Source organism: Somniosus microcephalus, chromosome 1, assembly GCF_052327205.1.
Source record: "Somniosus microcephalus isolate GS21.2 chromosome 1, FLI_Smic_1.0, whole genome shotgun sequence".
Lineage (NCBI taxonomy): Eukaryota > Metazoa > Chordata > Chondrichthyes > Squaliformes > Somniosidae > Somniosus > Somniosus microcephalus.
Genome location: NC_140987.1, coordinates 393,792,331 through 393,811,583, shown reverse-complemented (window position 1 = coordinate 393,811,583; position 19,253 = coordinate 393,792,331). Strand labels below are relative to the sequence as shown.

The 19,253-nt window shown below is 40.1% G+C and overlaps 1 protein-coding gene across 6 annotated transcripts in view; it reads right to left on the bottom strand.

Moving 5' to 3' along the window:
- The window catches only part of ocrl (OCRL inositol polyphosphate-5-phosphatase), a 138,261-nt gene that overhangs the window by 48,737 nt on the left and 70,271 nt on the right, over positions 1 to 19,253 (bottom strand). For all 6 annotated transcript variants that reach the window (XM_085997414.1, XM_085997421.1, XM_085997429.1 and 3 more), the window contains 4 exons: positions 17,866 to 17,975; positions 15,603 to 15,738; positions 6,251 to 6,361; positions 4,391 to 4,556 (listed from right to left, as the gene is read on the bottom strand). In XM_085997414.1, coding sequence (XP_085853540.1) covers positions 4,391 to 4,556; positions 6,251 to 6,361; positions 15,603 to 15,738; positions 17,866 to 17,975 — 523 coding nt within the window. The remainder of the gene's footprint in view (positions 1 to 4,390; positions 4,557 to 6,250; positions 6,362 to 15,602; positions 15,739 to 17,865; positions 17,976 to 19,253) is intronic.

Sequence of the window (19,253 nt, the reverse complement as noted above, 5' to 3'; positions counted from 1 at the left end):
TCCTCGATGTCATTATGGGCAAACATGCCCCAATCAGTGCGTTCGAAGCAATCCTGAAGCTCCGATACTGCCCCCTCTGGCCATACTTTCACTGCTCTCACTGATGTTCTCCCTCTTTTGATGAGCGGTTTGTATGCCGGGGCTAGAAACAGGGAGAGGTGGTCAGACTTCCCAAGGTGGGGGCAGGGAATGGCCTTATAAGCGTCTACAATGCTCATGTAGACTTGATCCAGAGTGTTCTCCCCTTGTGTGGCAGGAAACATTCTGGTGGAATTTCAGTAGTACAGTTTTTAGGTTTATGTGATTGAAGTCCCCCGCGACGATAAAAGCTCTGTCTGGGTGCGCAGTTTGTTGTTCGCTGATGGCCCTGTAGAGGTACAGTCAAGAACTTGAGGAAAGGGAGGCTAGAGATGGGGCAATAGTTTGCAAGGATGGAAGGGTCAAGGGTTGTTTTTTTTTTTTTTTTTTTTTTTTTTTTTTGAGGGGGACGATGACGGAAGATTTGAAGGGGGACAATACAGAGGAGCGAGAACGGTTAAAAATATCCGCCAACATGGGAGCCAGGAAGAAAAGTTGGGTTGTCAGCAATTTAGTAGGGATAGGGTTGAGAGAGCAGGAGGGTGGTCTCATTGACAAGGTGAGCTTTGAAAGGGCAAGAGGGAAGACAGGAGAGAAATATGCAAATTTAGGATCAGGGCAGGGGGGAAAACAGAGAGGAAGTTAGGTCTGGTGGGCTAGGGGAAGGGAGGGAATTGAAAGCAGAAGCAGTTGAACGGATGTTGTCAATTTTTTTAACAAAGAAGTCCATGAGCTCCTCATATTTATTGTTGGAGGTGAGGGAGGAGGAGGCAGGAGAGGGTGGTTTGAGAAAGGCGGTTAATGGTGAAGGGAAGCCTGGTGTTATTTTTGCCGTCCTGGATGATCTTAGAATAGTGGGCAGTTTTAGTGATGGAGAGCTGGTAGTGCTTTATATGATCCAGCCAAATCTGGTGATGGATGATTAGACCAGTTGTTTGCCAAAGATGTTCAAGTCTACGTCCCTTAGACTGGAGGGAAAACTTCCTGAATTTTTGGTAGTGTCTTCAATACTTAGAACGGTAACCCGATGATGTACCCTACAATCCACTTGCCCACAGCAAAGTAAGTTCCTTTCATATTTTAATGGTATTTATTCCTATATGTATTATTCTGTTTATCCACATTAAAACAATCTACTATATCTTGCCCAGCTACATAAATGGTCCCCAAGTCTCCCAAAAGACAATAAATCTTTCTCATTTTTAGTTCTAAAACTATGTTTCCTTCTCCATAATTCCTGTGCCCTTTAATAGCATCCTCACGCATTTGTACCATCATGAATGCTAAATTAGAAAGCTTTTAATTTCTTGGTTTGTGCTCGATTTTCTTTTGACTATTGGTACATTTGCTAACCTGAATCCCCTCATACTCAGATCCAGTATTTACGGATATTCTATAGTAACTTCTACATGCATTGTAGATTGCTTAATCCCATTTACTATGATGAGATTTTGCTTACAATTTCCTGTTGCAAATATTAATGCGAAGAATGCATCCTGTATACCTGATGCATTCTGATAACTTCGTAATAGTTTTATTTAAATTTATCCTTTAATGGACCGATCTTTCTTCTAATATTAACAGAGCTGCAAGACCTTCTCGCCTGTTTTGCTACTCTGTGCAATGTGACGTCATTTTCTTTAGCTATCCTTGCATCTTTAAAGTATTTCTGCTTTTCTTTTTAAGGTTTCTTCTAATCTCCTTATTAAACTACTGCGATCGGCAAAGGCAGGGATTTTGGGGGATCAAGACTTAGTGTTGGATAAGATATGGGTGAATTGGAGTTTGCTTAGGGTGTAGCTTGGGAGGCCAGTGAGGAGGACATTGGAGAAGTTTAGTTTTGAGGTAAAAGTCTGGAATACAGTTTCAGTACTGGTGCAATGGAGGTAGGGACAGAGATGGGTAATGGTGAAAATAAGCAATCTTGGTGACAGATAGGATATGGGATAGCTCAGGTTGAACTAGCAGCCAGGGAAGGGGAATGGAGTTGGAGGCAAGAGTAGAGATTTTGCCAGGAACTGATAAGATGGCTTGTTTTCCCAGTGTTGCACTGGAGAAAGTTCTCAACTTTCTTTACTCGTACTTTCTAATAAATTCCATTTTTTCTTTTCTATTTTTAAAATATGATTTTTAAGTCTTGTACCACCATATTATTTTTAGCCTTAGCTTTGACAACAAATCTGATGACACAAAGATTGCCAAGTCCCAAGTGATCAATCTCCAGTTTACTAACCAGCTCTCGTGACTTGCTAAACACAAAATACAGCAGCTTCTCCTCCAGTAAACGATCCTTTACTGCATAAGTGAATTTGTATTTTCATATCTCCCTTCTGATGGTATCTGATCTAACCATTCAATTTCAGAGATGTTGTAATTCCCCATAATTAGCATAGTACAATGTTCCACGGCTATCCTCGTCTGCCGACTCACCTTTCACGAGTGTTGTATAAGTTAATTTAGAGATATTTGGTTCTATTCATATTAAGGCACATTCCCCAGTCAGGTGCTTACAAGGAGTGATTGTTGAGAGATTGTGGGTCTGCAGTTCTTGATCTTCCGTCCATTAATTTAAACGTTAAGGACTGTCTCTCCTGACAGAGTGCCCAAATGGGGAAATCGGCCCTATTGTTTTATCCTTATACTGTTATGCCCACTTTTTCTGTACCTAGTAAATTCCTGATCAATAATGCAATTCCTCCAACTCTTTGTACATTTAAATATTTTATACCATCTTAGTTCTGGCTCTTAGCCACCCTCTGCCATTAGCCATATTTCTGAGATGCCAATATTCTTATTACCACTAATTCCAGTACTTTATTCCTTATGAGTAAATATAAAAACATTTACGCTTGTCCTTCAAAATTATTTTCTTATTTTATTTATATTATTAATTTTCCTTCCCTCTTTTTCTCTAATCCTAGATTCAGAGGCTATTTTCTTTAACCCCTCCTATAACATGGCAGCAGTCTCCCCGAGGGGTGCAGTTGATAAGGGAGGGGCTAAAGAAGATAGCCTCTCAATCTGGGATTAGAGAGAAAAAGCACCTCCGCAGTGGGAGCTTGAAAGAAAGAGTCTCTCTGTTCAGGTAGCTTTCGGATATGTGATTTGTTGGGGTTGCTTTTTTGAATATGGATAAAGCAAAGTCATTTATTTTTCTTAAAACATTTTTTTTTTTTTTTTTAATTTTTTTTTTAAAAGATTAAAAATTCAAAATGTTCAGTGGCATCTGGGAGGTGGGGTGGCAACATTTCGAAACTGTGCATACAATCTTAATATTGTTACCTATAACCCTATGTATAATGAAGCAGCTTGGGAATATTTTTCAGAATAATAAGTATTTTGCAGCATGGTCATGGATTTTTGGGGAACACAAGGGAAAAATTCCCTCCTAAACACAAACAAGATAATTAGATCTTAATTGGTCATTTTTACTTTTCAATGAATATAACAACTTATACTTCTGTAGTACTGCTCAAGTACAGAAAGATGCAATAGCATTGACCAAATGTGTAAAAGATCAACCCAATGGCTAAATTGTATGTCAGCTTTTGCTCACACTCGTGGAGACTGAGTAGCGCTGTTTTAGTCAAGGAGGAACACAGTCATCGGTTAAAAATATTGTTTTCATCAATTAAATTAAAATTAGAGCTAAATTTCTCATGAAGACTAAAACGAACATTCAAGAGACAAGAGTAAAATTACAATTATTTCTTGGATTAAAAGAATAGCCAGCAGTCCACAACTTGTGGAACAGATGTTGGATATTTAAGCAGATGAATAAAGTCTCAGTTATTATTCAAGACCTTGTTTATTTCTCAGCATTACTTGTGGCTGCATAAGCTGTGTGAGAAGTGAAACTACTATTGTCATTTGTCAAAACATAAATGTTGGGGGAAAAAAAGACAAAATATGGAAAGCAAAAACAAAATGACAATTTTTCCCCCCCAAAGATTCATACTAAAATATTAATGAAGGGGAAAAATGTGCAGGGCTATGGGGAAAGGGCAGGGGAGTGGAACTAATTGGATAGTTCTACCAAAGAGCCGGTACAGGCACGATGGGCCAAATGGCCTTCTGTGCTGTATCGATGAAACAACTAAAATTTGGGAAAAGGCTGGACTGAAATTAGGACTAAAATTTCTTCTGAACTCTAAATAAAATACTGAAATTTTAGGTCTAGAGACTAAAAAGGTAAAATTTAAATTACTACTAGATATAAATCAACACTTAGGCTGGTACAAGTCACTGATCTGTGACAGCACAATTATATTACTGGAATATCAAATGGTGTTGTTATTCTCACTTTACTTACTAGGTTCGAGATATCCTTCACAGGGTTCTGCCCGTAGCCACTGTTTGCTGTAATGGCGGTCATTCAGTTTGGGAATGAAGGAGAAATGGCATGCCACCTGCCCGTCATTAATAATCTGAAACTTTTCCCTTTGCAGCTGCCGGAACTTAACGTCCCCAAAAGTAAACTGTAATTAACAAAGTAAAACAAAAAACAGAAAACAAAACATGAGTCTTCGGTTGACTACATTTTGGTTCAATTATTCCAGTACATGTTTAAAAAGAACACTTAAGAAATTACTAGAGCAATATTTTTTATTTAACTACATATATCTCAAAGATCCTGGAATAATTGACCTGTAGTCTCTTATCACATAAATTACCTATTGCTTTCATTTTGTACCTCCATAAAGCTCAAAGGATTAACTATTAATGTCCTGTACTGGCTAACATGAGGTGTGCTTGCTTTGTAGGCCAAGCGGAATGTATTTGCCTGTTGCATGATACGCTATTCAATTCATGGTTGAAGAGTTCCTCTGGCTAATGCTAATGAATGACACGTCAAGCTCCAAGATAGAACATTATGCTGCTGTATCTAGCAGGGAAGCTGCAGACTGATTCTAAGCTCTTCAATGAAATTCTAAGTGCATTTCTGCTAAGAATTATTTCCTTTAATGGATTCTCCTTTGACAGCCCTTGCACTTTTAATGTTTTATAGAAGAATTTTACATTAGGGGCAAAAATGGATTACAGGAAACTTTCTGGTATCCGGCACGGACGGGACCGACGTGGTGCCGGTTCAGCAACAATTCCGGATAACCGAACGCTATACTGAAAGATACGGGCCTTAGAGGTCCGTATGAGGCAACAAACCCTGTTGCTTCAGAAGAACGTCCACAAGTTGCAAGCGTCTCTGTAGCTTAGCAACAGCTGCAGCCAAACCCTTGCCTTCCTCAATTTGTTGCTGTGCAAGTAATAAAATTTATAAAAAAGTTAGCTGAAACCGACTCCTGAATTTTGCCAGTTAACCCACATTTCCGGTTATTTAGGGGCCAGTTAATCGAAAGTTTCCTGTAGTTAGTACCTCGGTGCAAAATATCAGAGAAACATGGTTTTAAACCAATGATCCTCTTAGTTACTTAATCATAAATATATCTTTCCCATTCTAGCACTACTTGTATGACGTACTCCCCACATTATTCTCATTAAAAAAAAATACACCAACTAGCAAATTAGGCCGCTAAAATTCCACTGAACCTTATATTATAGGACATGATCTATGGCACATATCCAATTCAAAATGCTAAACAGCATTATGAACAGAGTACATGGCTCAGGTTAATTTTGTATCCCAGAAGCACTGACCAATGTAGAGAAACTTCATTCCAACTGGCAGGACTATGAGTGGTAGACATTATTTAATATTCCAGACACAGTTCACCAAAAGTGTAAAACTATAGCTGTCATGCAGCTTCTCCCATTTGCACGGACCTACATATGTAGATATTGTGCAACAACTTAAGCGACATCCTGGTAAGCAGTATATAAAAAAAGTATCCACCCGGCTGGTATCCAGTGCTAATGGAGGTGAAGTAATCTGATAAAAATCAAAGTATTAGTTTTGAATGTTGCCTGACAAAATAGCCTTGGGTTCTGTTTTATCCAAAGAGTGACATTCAATGGCTCCTAGGGCTACAATCTGGATATAGTCAGGCATCAACACTGGCAAAGTCAATTCATATACAGTACATGTGGAATAAAAGGAAATTTTCACATAGCCCACAGGCATTTAGAACCCAATTATACTGTAAACTACAAGCAACATTGTAGCTGAACAAAAGGGTTGATAATGTTCAAATAAGATTAGTAGCTATGCACTTACATCCCTTCTGCTAAGGCATAAAGAAGGTAAGAACTCATTCTCCATTCGATCCATTACTCGAACAATATCTTCAAACACCTTCTTGTACCTGAGCTCATCTACAATTTTCACCTACAGCAGAATGGAATACAGTAATTATCTGCCATTTCTCTTGGATACACAACATGTACATATTAAGTTTTACATATAGTGTATACTCTGACTTGCAGGAAGGTCATATACTACTTCAGTCATGCCTGAAAGAAAGAACTTGCATTTATACAGTGCCTTTTATGACCTCAGGATATCCCCAAACATTTTACAGTCAATGAAATACTTTTGAAGCGTAGTCAATGCTGTAATGTACAAAACATGGCAGCTAATTTGGTGCACAGCAAGGTCCCACAAACAGCAATGAGATAATGACCACATAAATCTGTTTTTTTAATGATGTTGGTTGAGGGATAAATATTGGTCCCACTGGGGAGAACTCCCCTGTTCTTCAAAGAGTACCATGGGATCCTTTATGTCCATCCAGGAGGGCAGACGTTTCATCCGAAAGACAGCACCTCTGAAGTGCAACTCTCCCTTCAGTACTGCACTGAAGTGTAAGTCTAGAATATGTGCTCAAATCTCTGGAGTGTGACTTGAACCCACAATCTTCTGAGTGCTACTACTGAGCCAAAGTGGATGCCTGGGTGTTGGGTTTAAGCTCGAGAGCTCTGAATTTTCCATGTACTTGTACTGTACTTGCCTTTCAGTCCTCCCAGTTCCCGTCATTTGCATCTTCTTGGCAGGTGGTGCCAAACCCATCATGTTTGTTTTCTTCTTTTGGCACTATAGTCTTCTACCCGCGCTACCCAAAAATTCAGTTGCCAGGCATAATCCGTCCTCCCACCCTCCACCTGTGGCATGAAAATCACACGCCTGTACATCAACTGCCACATGAAAATGTAGCCTTCGGGTGGCACAACATGAAAATGTGGCCTCAGAGTTCCATTTCCCCATCTGCTACCTGTGGGGCAAAAATCCTTCCTCTCACCCTTTAGCCACTAACTGCAGCCAAGAAAAAAAAACACAAAACAAGAGACACAGGTGAAAAAAGAGGCAGAAGCTGAAAAAGAGGAAAAGCTGAAGATGAAAAAAGAAAAAAAACTGAATGAGAACACCAAAAAAATAAGAGAAAGAAATAGTAAACCAGATGGGTAAGTGGGGTAGAAGAATAATGAGCGAGAGCGAGAGATAGAAAATGCAAGAGACAGACACACAAAGAACAAAAAAAATACCAGCAGCACAAAGGCAGGTAAGATAAAGACCATATCCGTCAATTTATTATGGGCAATGTCATGGGAGATCCACTAGTTTAGAAATTTCAATAGCAGTAACCTAATCTCTTATAGCTGTTTCAGAATTTTTAAATTCTTATTCTTTCACCACATTACCATATATATAAATTTCTCATTTTTTCCACTATTGGAGGGTGTAAGTCTGTAACAGATATTTCTGCAATCATTGATAATTCTGTTCTGTGACCTACTCAGAGACTGGAGCCAAACAGGGCATGTAGGATAAAATTTGCGTTAGCCCTATTTTCTCTCTTTCTTCCCCTCACCAAAAGATATTTCATTATTTGGTGTGCAAGACCTAATGGCCTGGCTGAGAACTGCCAAAAATCTCTAACTGAACCAAGTACAATTGGCTCTCCAGACTCATGGCATTTTAGTTGCTAGTCATTCAACCACCAGAATCAAACCTACTCTGAATTTATTGATGAAATTCAGGTTATGAAGGACTCGCTGGGTATGGTGGAAATATTAAATTAGTACTTTGTATCAGTCTTCACTCTTGAAGACGATGCTAGACAGTTACAATTTAATGATAATGTTAACAATAAAACTAATCATATTAACATAGATGAACATATTGTTTTAGATGGAATTAAGAACCCGAAAATAGATAGAGCAGCCGGGCCGGATGATATCCAGGGGCCTCGGAGATGGAACACATGCTGTGAGAAACCCGTGCCTGTATTTCGAATAGCTTACTGCACTCGGACGGACCCCGCAGACTAATGTAGTCTCCATCTTTTAAAAAAAAGACAGGACAGACCCAGCTAACTATAGGCCCATTAGTTTGACATCACTAATAGGAAAAATGCTTGAGTGAATCATTAGGGATGCAATATATGATTATTTGGATTGAGGGGGTCATTAGGGACACACAACATGGCTTCAAAAAAAGGTCAGGTCTTTTCTTACAAATCTGATTATATTTTTTGAATAAGTCCCCAAGGTGGTGGATGAGGGAAGCCCAGGCTTCCAAAAAGGTACCCCACAAAAGGCTTCTCTACAAGATCGAAGCCTTTGGTATTAGTTATAATATATTGAGCTGGATTGAGAACTGGCTGGAAGGATGCAGGCAGAAAGTAGCTATAGATGGATTTGGATCGGCTTAGAGACTGGTCCCTAGCGGTGTCCCACAGGTGTTGGGACCGTTGCTTTTTACTATTTTTTATTAAATAATCTAGATGTAGATGTTGGGGGCGTGATCTGCAAATTTGCAGATGATACCAAGATCTGTGCGAGTGTTAGAACTGTAGATGATGCTCCACTGCTTCAGGCGGATCTTGATGTGTTGGGGATTGGGCTTGTGACTGAGAAAATTATGTTTAACTTGGGAAAAGTGCAGTGTTATACATGTGGGCAGGGCGAATGTTCAACATACATACACCCTTCAGGGAAAAGGATTAAAGAAGATGGAGAAAGAAAGAGATCGATATGTTCTAGTGCAAAGATTTCTAAAGGTTAATAAGCAATGCAGTGAAGTGATAGCTAGAGTGAATAGGGTGTTGGGATGCAATTGTCTACAAGTCAAAGTATACTATTTTGTCCTTGGTCAGTTGGAATACGGTGTCTAGTTTTGGTCTCCTCACATGGTGGGTGATAGAGATGCTTTGGAAAAGGTGCAGTGGAGGGCCACTAGACTAATTCCCAGTTTAATGCATCTTAGTTATCAAGATAGGCTAAAAGAGCTGGGACTCTACACTTTAGAGAAGCGTAGTCTTGGGGGCGATCTGATTGAGGTTTATAAGATGATAAAGTGAATATACTGTGTTGACAGTTTGTGTTGGGGAGGACCAGTGGTCACAATTAAGTTGTACAAGGCCAGATGGTGGTTTTTCCCCCCCGAGAATAGTGGATCTCTGGGACAGACTGTCAGTTCGTGCGGTGGATGCCAATCCGCTGAATTCCTTCAAGTGAAAGCTGGACCAGTTTCTGGCCGGGACGTGTTAGAAACTAGGGGTGCCGAAAAATGTATATGGCTACACTATAGTACTGCGTTTAAATGATAAGTTTCGTTTTCCTGGAAAACTTGCATTAGAATTTGAGACAGTCTTTATAATCAGTTAGATTAGGTGAAACATAAACATTCCACACGGGGATGGCCCTGCCAGGCTAGTTATCTGTTGTTTGTAAGTTAGGGTTTTGGCTTTGTTAATGTATCTTTAATTTGGCCAGTGAAGGCCCAACCTAGGTTTCTTCTATTATTACTAATAACCATATTATAATCTCTACAGATAGAATTTGAAGTTTGTTTAACTGTTAATTATCTTCACAAGCAGTACTGCTAATTAGGAAAAGACATAGAATGAAAGGAATTTGAGGAGGCTAAGGTATCCATCGTAGAATGGGCCATTTGCTAGATGAAGGTGCGATAGCGACTGGCTAATGTGCAACAGCTCTGGCTGGGGCCATGATTAAGAGGGACAGGGCTGGGCCTTGTACTTGCTGGGTTAAGGAGGATAGAGTCAAGAGAGATAAGGCGAGTTCCAATGGAGGAACCTTCAAAATGTAAAAACAAGAAAGATAAATTGGATGAAGTAATGAGACCCTCTTTTGGGAAGGGCTTTCGTCCACGAGCCAAGACAAAGAACTTGAGCTGTCATTGGTTGATGAAGTTTTAGAGGAACCTCGATAGTTAAATGGTCTTGTCAATAACCTGGCCTCAGGCCCACCCCTAAAATGAGAATAAAAGTGACTGTACACGCATGCCAGCCATCTGTCCGATCGGGTCTGGTACCAGTTGTTTGTCACGGTCGTATGTTTTTGCTGTATTACTAGTGTGTTATATTCCGTTCTAAACTCTGATTAAACACAATATACCCACCATATTGGTTTGCACTCAATCCTGTTTACTAGAGATACGTGAATCTCTACAGATGGAGACCACCTCTTGCAAAAGGTAGGAACAGCAAGGAATTATCAGGGCCTGTACTAGTTGCAATCGCCTACGGAAGTCAGAGGGGAATTTTCCATATTTCCTCCCCAAATTGGCCTGGGTTTTTAATCTGTTTTTTGCCTATCCTAGGAGGTCACATTGTTTTTGGGTGGGGTGGGGAGTGTATATATTGTGATATACACAAGGTTTCACAATTGTGGGGGACAGGCTGGATGGACCAGAGGGTCTTTTACTGTCTGACACTGTTCCTATGCTCAAATAAAAATGTGTAGAAATGATCAGTAGGGAAATATAGCCCAAGTTAGCCGAGAAGGGGGAAGGACAGTCTGCATATTTTGCCATTGCTACAACACTGCTGAACAGACAGCGCCATCATTGTGGGATGAGGCAGTCTATGTTTTTGTTTTGCTTCCTTACATAATGCTATGGCCTGTAAGCTGCAGTCAGCAGCGAAGCAAAGGCGTTTGCTACTGGCCCCGAAGAAAGCGGTCCACAAAGATCTCGTGATCTCTGTGGCAAGAAGTTTGACTTTTTCGACGTGCAATTGAGATCCATGTAAGATAATGGGGAATCCCATAGTGCAAGCTGCTGTGAGGTCAACAAGTTGTCTAAGCAGCCAATCACAATACAAAATCCTCACAGACAGGGAACCAGGAAGTGAACAAGTTGCTTTTATTCTGACTTTTTAAAAATGTTAGAGAGCAAAACAAAGATTGGGGCTCTCAAAAAGGGAAAAGGTAAAATTGAAATAAATATGAACAAACTTTAAAAAATATATAGGCCCGGACTTTGCGGGGCCGATGACGGCATACGTCGCAAGCCGTGTAAAAGGCCCCACAAGTTCTGGATTTCCGCATGCACTGCTCGAGCAAAAACCCGGAACTAGCAATTTGTCAAGTTTCGCCTTGCCTTGCGAACCGACCCAAAATTCACTTCGTTGGCAGAGAGTTGCGCTATTTGCCTAACTACCGCCCACGAAGCCCTTATGTCTGGTAAAGGCAGGCCTGCTTTCACCAGCATAAGGGTTAAAATAAATGTTAAATTAAAAATCATCCAAAATTAGTTTATGTAAATTCTGGCCCAGATTAAAATGTTTAAAATTATTTTTCAAAAATTATTTTTTGTAATTGCATCATTAAAGTTAAATTTGAAAATGGGAACATTTAATTTTATTCCAGTTGTGTAAATTATTTGGGGATTCCTCATAAGCTAATGAGGATTCCCTTCGTAAATGGAATCCCCATAAGCATGACGAGGAATCCTCCTTTCTGATAGGAGGACCTGGCCCAAGTGATCCCAGGAACATTTCCAAACAGCCTGCATCCCTGGGATCTGTGGGCCTTTACACAGGCATACACCTGCAGGCTCAGCAGGTAGGTTTGGATTTCCACCCCCCCCCCGGGTCAGCGGCATACTCTAATTTTAAATTTTATTTTAGGGCCATAAAGATCAGGATAGTGAAACAGTTTGGGTGGAGGTAAGGAATAATAAGGGGAAAAAAACACTAGTGGGCGTAGTCTATAGGCCTCCGAACAGTGGCAACTCTGTTGGACGGAGTATCAATCAGGAAATAGTTGAGGCTTGTAATAAGGTAACATCTATAATTATGGGGGATTTTAACTATCATATTAATTGGACAAATCAAATTGGGCAGGGCTGCCTTGAGGATGAGTTCATTGAGTGTATTAGGGATGGGTTTCTTGAGCAGTATGTAACTGAACCGACCAGGGGGCAAGCAACCTTGATCTGGTCCTGTGTATCGAGACAGGATTAATTAAAAATGTCCTAGTAAAGGATCCCCTTGGAATGAGTGACCATAACATGGTTGAATTCCATATTCAATTAGAGGGTGAGAAGGTTGGATCTCAAACAAGCGTGCTAAGCTTGAATAAAGGAGACTATGAAGGTATGAGAGCGGAATTGAGTAGAGTGGATTGGGAAAATAGATTAAAGGGTAAGACGATACATGATCAGTGGTGTACATTTAAGGAGTTATTTTACAACTTCCAAAAAATATATATTCCACTGAGAAGAAAAGGGTGTAAAAGAAAAGACAGCCATCCGTGGCTAAGTAAAGAAATTAAGGATAGTATTCGACTAAAAACAAGGGCATATAAGGTAGCCAAATCTAGTGGGAGGATAGAGGATTGGGAAAACTTTAAAAGACAGCAAAAAATAACAAAAAGATTGATTAAGAAAGGGAAGATAGATTATGAAAGTAAATTAGCAAAAAATATAAAAACAGATTGTAAGAGTTTTTATAGTTATATAAAAAGAAAAAGGGTGGCTAAAGTAAATGTTGGTCCCTTAGAGGATGAGACCGGGAAATTAATGGTGGGAAATATGGAGATGGCAAAAACACAATGAATATTTTGTATCAGTCTTTACAGTAGAAGACGCTAAGAATATCACAACACTGGACAAACAGGGGGCTATGGGGGGGGGGGGGAGGAGCTAAACACGATCAAAATCACTAAGGAAGTGGTACTCGGTAAAATAATGGGACTCAAGGCGGATAAATCACCTGGACCTGATGGCTTACATCCTAGGGTCTTGAGGGAAGTGGCGGTAGGGATTGTGGATGCATTGGTAATAATTTTCCAAAACTCCCTGGACTCGGCAAAGGTCCCGGCAGACTGGAAAACTGCTAATGTAACACCCTTATTTAAAAAGGGCAGTAGACAGAAGGCTGGAAACTATAGACCGGTTAGCCGAACATCTGTGGTAGGTAAAATTTTGGAGTCCATTATTAAGGAGACAGTAACAGGACGTTTGGATAATCATAATTTAATAGGACAAAGTCAGCATGGTTTTATGAAGGGGAAGTCATGTTTGACAAATTTGCTGGAGTTCTTTGAGGAAGTAATGTATAGGGTGGATAAAGGGGAACCAGTGGACGTAGTGTATTTAGACTTCCAAAAGACATTTGACAAGGTGCCACACAAAAGATTATTGCTTAAGATAAAAAAAATCACAGGATTGGGGGTAATATTCTGGCATGGATAGAGGATTGGCTATCTAACAGAAGGCAGAGAGTTGGGATAAATGATTCATTCTCAGACTGGCAATCAGTAACTAGTGGTGTTCCGCAGGGGTCGGTGCTGGGTCCCCAACTCTTTACAATCTATATTAACCATTTGGAGGAGGGGACCGAGTGTAACATATCAAAGTTTGCAGATTATACTAAGATGGGAGGGAAAGTAGTGAGTGAGGAGGACATAAAAAACCTGAAAGGGGACATCGACAGGCTAAGTAAGTGGGCAGAGATTTGGCAGATGGAATACAATACTGGAAAGTGTGAGGTTATGCACTTTGGCAGGAAAAATCGTTGAGCAAGTTATTATCTTAATGGCAAGAAACTGGAAAGTACTGAAGTACAAAAGGGATCTGGGGGTCTTGGTGCACAAAACTCAAAAGGTTAGTATGCAGGTGCAGCAAGTGATTAAGAAGGCCAATGGAATGTTGGCTTTCATTGCTAGGGGGATAGAATATAAAAATAGGGAGGTATTGCTTCAGTTGTACAAGGTATTGGTGAGACCGCACCTGGAATACTGCGTACAGTTTTGGTGTCCATACTTGAGAAAGGACATACTTGCTCTCGAGTCAGTACAAAGAAGGTTCACTCGGTTAATCCCGGGGATGAGGGGATGGACATATGAGGAGAGGTTGAGTAGATTGGGACTCTACTCATTGGAGTTCAGAAGAATGAGAGGCGATCTTATTGAAACATATAAGATTGTGAAGGGGTTGGATCGGGTGGATGCGGGGAAGATGTTCCCGATGATGGGTGAAACTAGAACTAGGGGGCATAGTCTTAGGATAAGGGGCTGCTCTTTCAAAACTGAGATGAGGAGGAACTACTTCACTCAGAGGGTGGTAGGTCCATGGAATATGCTGCCCCAAAAAGCTGTAGAAGCTACATCATTACATACATTTAAAACAGAAATAGACAGTTTCCTAGAAGTAAAGGGAATTAAGGGTTACGGGGAGCGGGCAGGAATTTGGACATGAGTCTAGGTTCGGATCGGTTATGGCCCTGTGGGTAGCGGAGTGGGCCCAGGGGCTGTGTAGCCTGATCCTGCTCCTATTTAGTGTGTCTAATTCTGTTAGATTCAGGAGATGGTTCTGTGATAGTGGATTGGCGGTTAGGATCAGATCAGCCATGATCTTATTGAATGGCAGAGCAGGCTCGAGGGGCCGACTGGCCTACTCCTGCTCCTATTTCTTATGTTATGTTCTTATGCTTGTTTAGCAGTCAATATGCTGTTAAAACCCCAGTTACACCATTTCCAACAAGGTCTAACTTTTAATGCGGTACTTAACGCTGATATTACCGCGGAAAAGCCCAAGTTTGTGTCAGTTTCACTGATTTCCCCGATTACTGGCCATGGGTGGTGGGGGCCACAGCACAGCCAGAGTCGGAGCCGTGAATGACTGACCGCAACTTCAAGATTTCCGTGTTAGGATGCGCATGCGTTATATCCTGAAGTTGTGGTCAGTTTCAAAGGGGTAATAACAGCGAACATGGTTTGTTCGCGGTTATTACCCACTGCAAATTCCGGGCCTATATTGTTTCACTAACCAAAAGCTTGAAATTATAGTCAGAGTCAAAAGGTAGTTTGTTCTTCTAATGTAAAAGAAAGAGTTTTGCATATTTTTTCACCCATTAAAATTAAACCATTTAAAATTGCTTCTTGGTAATTCTAATTCTGAGCGTGCTTAGGAAGTTTCCCTCTCACTCTTCCAAATTGGGTTCAACATCCCTTTTTAAATTTAGCCCAACACCTGTTCACTATCTCAACCTCTGAAATTTCTTTACCAACTTTAGTTTTACTCCATCCACTATTTCTGTTTTTATTAGGTGAAAGTATTGAACACCAAAGTTGAAAAGAGTAGGAGAGAAATCAAGGTAAATTAGAACATAGAGATTAGGTAACACCAAACAAGAAGATTGGAGGAAGAAGGTGGTAAGAAATTAAGCAGAATTGGTTTGGAAGACCAGATTGTAGAACTGCAGCTGGAGAGGAAAGGGCAGGTTTCACCAGCTTACCTGTGGGTGCAGTTGACACTGGTAGAGGGAAAGATGATCTTTTCATGTACAGTAGGGAAGTATCAAGACACACACGATACATACCCCAATATCCAAGAGGGAGCTGACAGGTTTGTGATCGCTGGTTCGAAGCTCCATGTGACTTCGGTAACTTTTTTGCCGTACACTTTCACCTCTCCAGAGCACACGATCACACCATGCTGGGACACGACACTTGCCGCTGCCGAGGAGAAACAGATAGCATGATACAACAGTCCAATAACCTTGGGGTACAATATACAGTGTAATAGCAGGATATATTCACAATAGGCAAAATATCAAAACTTATAGAAAGTGTCCATCTTTTCCAGACATGGACCCAATTCATGGTTTACACGAGTTGCCAGTAACAAGCAAAGGTTTTTCATTTCTTTACTTTTTTGGGGGGGGGGGGGGGGGAGAGAGGGAGAGAGAGGGAGGAGAAATAAATAAATAAATAAATAAATAGAGTGCCAAACTTTTTCCAAACTTCTTAACCCTGATTAAGAGAAATTGGGGTAGCTCTCCAGCTGGAAGTTGGCTAGTTTGCTCCATACTCCAGGAGGGGAGAAAAATTAAATACCTAAACAGTAGAACAGTTGTAATTAGGAATAATTAGCCAACATTGCATTTCTTTTTAATATAGATCAGCGACATATATATGTATATCATTAATAAAACTTGCTCGAAAGTACAAGTTCTTTGCTAAAATATATTTACAGGAAACTGATATCCGGCACCGACGGGACCGAGCTGTTGCTGATCTATCAAACCTGCCGGACAAACCAGCGCTAATGTTGAAGCATACGGAGATTTGCAGCTCCGTATCTGGCAACAAACACTGTTGCTTAGCAACAGCTTCTAAACAGTCGGCCGTACCTTGGAAGCATCTCTGTAGCTTAGCAACAGCTTCAGAGAGACTTTGCAGAGCCTGTTGGAAAAAAAAGCCACGAGAAGAAAAAAAACCTAACAAAACGGCTCCTGATTTCTGCCGGTGGATTGAGGTTTCCGGACATACAACCTCCGGATAAACCAAAGTTTCCTGTATCTGGGTGAGCTTTGCACTTAAGGTGAAAAACTTACAGCGATGACTTTGGCACCCAATGCTAGCATTAACCACTCATGCTTTGGATAGTACAAAACAATGCATAAGTAAAGCTCAACATGCATTGCTTCAACTTCTAAAGAGAAGGAGTCACACCCTTATGAGAATTTTGTTTCCATCTCTGACTATCATCTCTGAGAGGACATAAACTACAACCAATTAATAGTTGATTTCTCCAATACACGTTAGGAGCTGGGTCAAAACTGGCATCGCTCTTCAATTCTCAATTTTATTTAAATTGAGGTACGTAAAGGGCTAACAGTCAGAGTGCCGGATAGCATCAAGGTTCAAAAGTGAAAAAAAAGAGAAGCCAGAGTGAATCAAGCAGTCGCAATTAGGTGACACCAAGCTAGGATTGTAAAAAGAAAAAAAGGTGGGGCAGGAGTTTCCGCTAGGCTGTGCTGTTTTTTTCCCCCCAAGCGCAATTCCCCTGAAAATCGGCCAAACCAGCAAAACAGGTCGAGGAATTTCAACCGCAAATTACATGCAGCGCAAAGAGTTTCTGCGATCTATTGGCCAGTTTAAAAAAAAACCATCGTGCAAGAAGCAGGCTCTGCCCACACCTCCAGATCAAATTAATCATCATGGGGAGTTTCCTCTAATTACATCCGTTTGGGAACCTTTGAGGAGGCTCTTACAACTAAGCACTTTTTTTTGGCACAAGGACACGATTAGATAAGTTTTAAAAGCTTTAAAATATTTTCATTTATTAAGAAAATGACTACTGTAGACCAATGTAAACTGTTCTGTATAGTTTTTAAAAAGTCTTTCAATTATTTAAAATCAGGTTACTCACCAGTGGTAAACTCGACACTGATTAAAAATATTTTTTGTGATAAACTCATTAATCACACTGCACCAGGTTACCACTCTTAAAATGTATCACAGAATATTTTTTAATACAAAATTTAAAAAAATTACATTCTAAAACGCTGCCCGATTGCGTTGGTTCATGGAAGATTATATGTTCGGTGATATGCAAATGAGTTTGAGCAGAAACTTGAGCAAAACACTTCTTAAATCTAGCGCAATTCTGAGAGCAATTTGTGCTGGGATCCCCGATTGCACCCAATGAGGAAACTGTTGGCCACGATATTTGAACAATTCCATCATAAAATCTGTGTCTGAGGACAGGCAACTTAAGAAACATCTTTGTTAATGGGGTGATTCTAGATACCACTGTATGCAACTCCATAAACAAATCTATCCATCAAGATTATTTACCTCGAGTCCCATCGGTCTGATTTGGTGTCATATTTGTAAGTTGGTTTGAAGTGAATTTCCCCCTCATTGAAGTCTGCAAAAGCTTTCTTAGTCCTACGCTGAATATTCAGCTGAAAAACAGAAGGATAGAAACCAATTATATTGTGTCATATTTTAATAGTCATGCTTATCCGGAGGCTAAATGTCCGGCAAGCTCGAGCCACCGGCAAAAATCAGGAGCCGTTTTGTTAGTTTCTTTTTCTTCTCGTGGCTTTTTTTTTTCCCCCCAACAGTCAGGCTCTGCAAAGTCTCTGTAGCTTAGCAACAGCTTCAGAGAGACGCTTCCAAGGTACGGGTTGACTGTTTAGAAGCTGTTGCTAAGCAACAGTGTTTGTTGTCAGATACGGAGATGAAAAGCTCTGTATGCTTCAACATTAACGCTGGTGTGTCCAGCAGTTTTGAGGGAACGGCAACAGCTCGGTCCCGTCGGTGCCGGATAGCACAAAGTTTCCTGTAACACCCTCCCCCAATACAGGTACACTGAAAAGGGTGTGGCAATCAAACTGCCACTGAATTATATGTGAAGAAAAAGTATAAACCTACACCAACTTCACTGAACTGAAAAGTAGTAAAGATTTACTGAAAGCTTTATATTGCTATAAGGACATACTTTTCCCCTCAAATACCTAAAAAAGGTATACAAATTTTTGAAACAAAGTCGCCTTTTCCAAAAATAAGCAATTAGTCAATAATCCAAAGTAGTAAAAAAATAATTCTGCGATTGCAACAAGTTCCCTCTGCAGAAAATGCTGACAGCACATGGACAATTTTAGTTCTCATCACCTCCTCAAAAGTTTTTCTTCCTCTGTCTTGTTCTTCAATTTGACCTAAAACAGGCCTTGAATTTAAGTTCCAGCTCATATAAAACTAACATATATAAAACAAATATTACTTGAAACAAATATGCTGAATCCAAATAGCATAGCAGTAAGAGATATTCAGTGGCAAGCTGTTCAGTAAGAAGTATACCCGATAAGCTACTAGGAAATTGAACAAATTCTCCCCACGCTGATCACACTCAAAAATCTGAAATTCTGCACTTAACTGCTTATCTTTCAACATTCTGCTTATACGCCAAATGTTCCCATTAATGGGGTTTAAATATAAATATAGGTTGCAGGTATAGTCTCAAAACCTGTATATTTTAATAACCAGTCACAAAACTCGGATAAATTTCTAGCTCTCTTAATATTTGTCATTCTTAAGTATAATAAACAAGTTAGCAATGCCAAACAAAATGAGCAAATCTTAAAATATATTACTTGTAATTACAGTTCTAATGAATGCACTGAAATTATTAGAGGCACTACTTTCACAACTCCAAAGACAGAATAAAAACAAAGATTTAA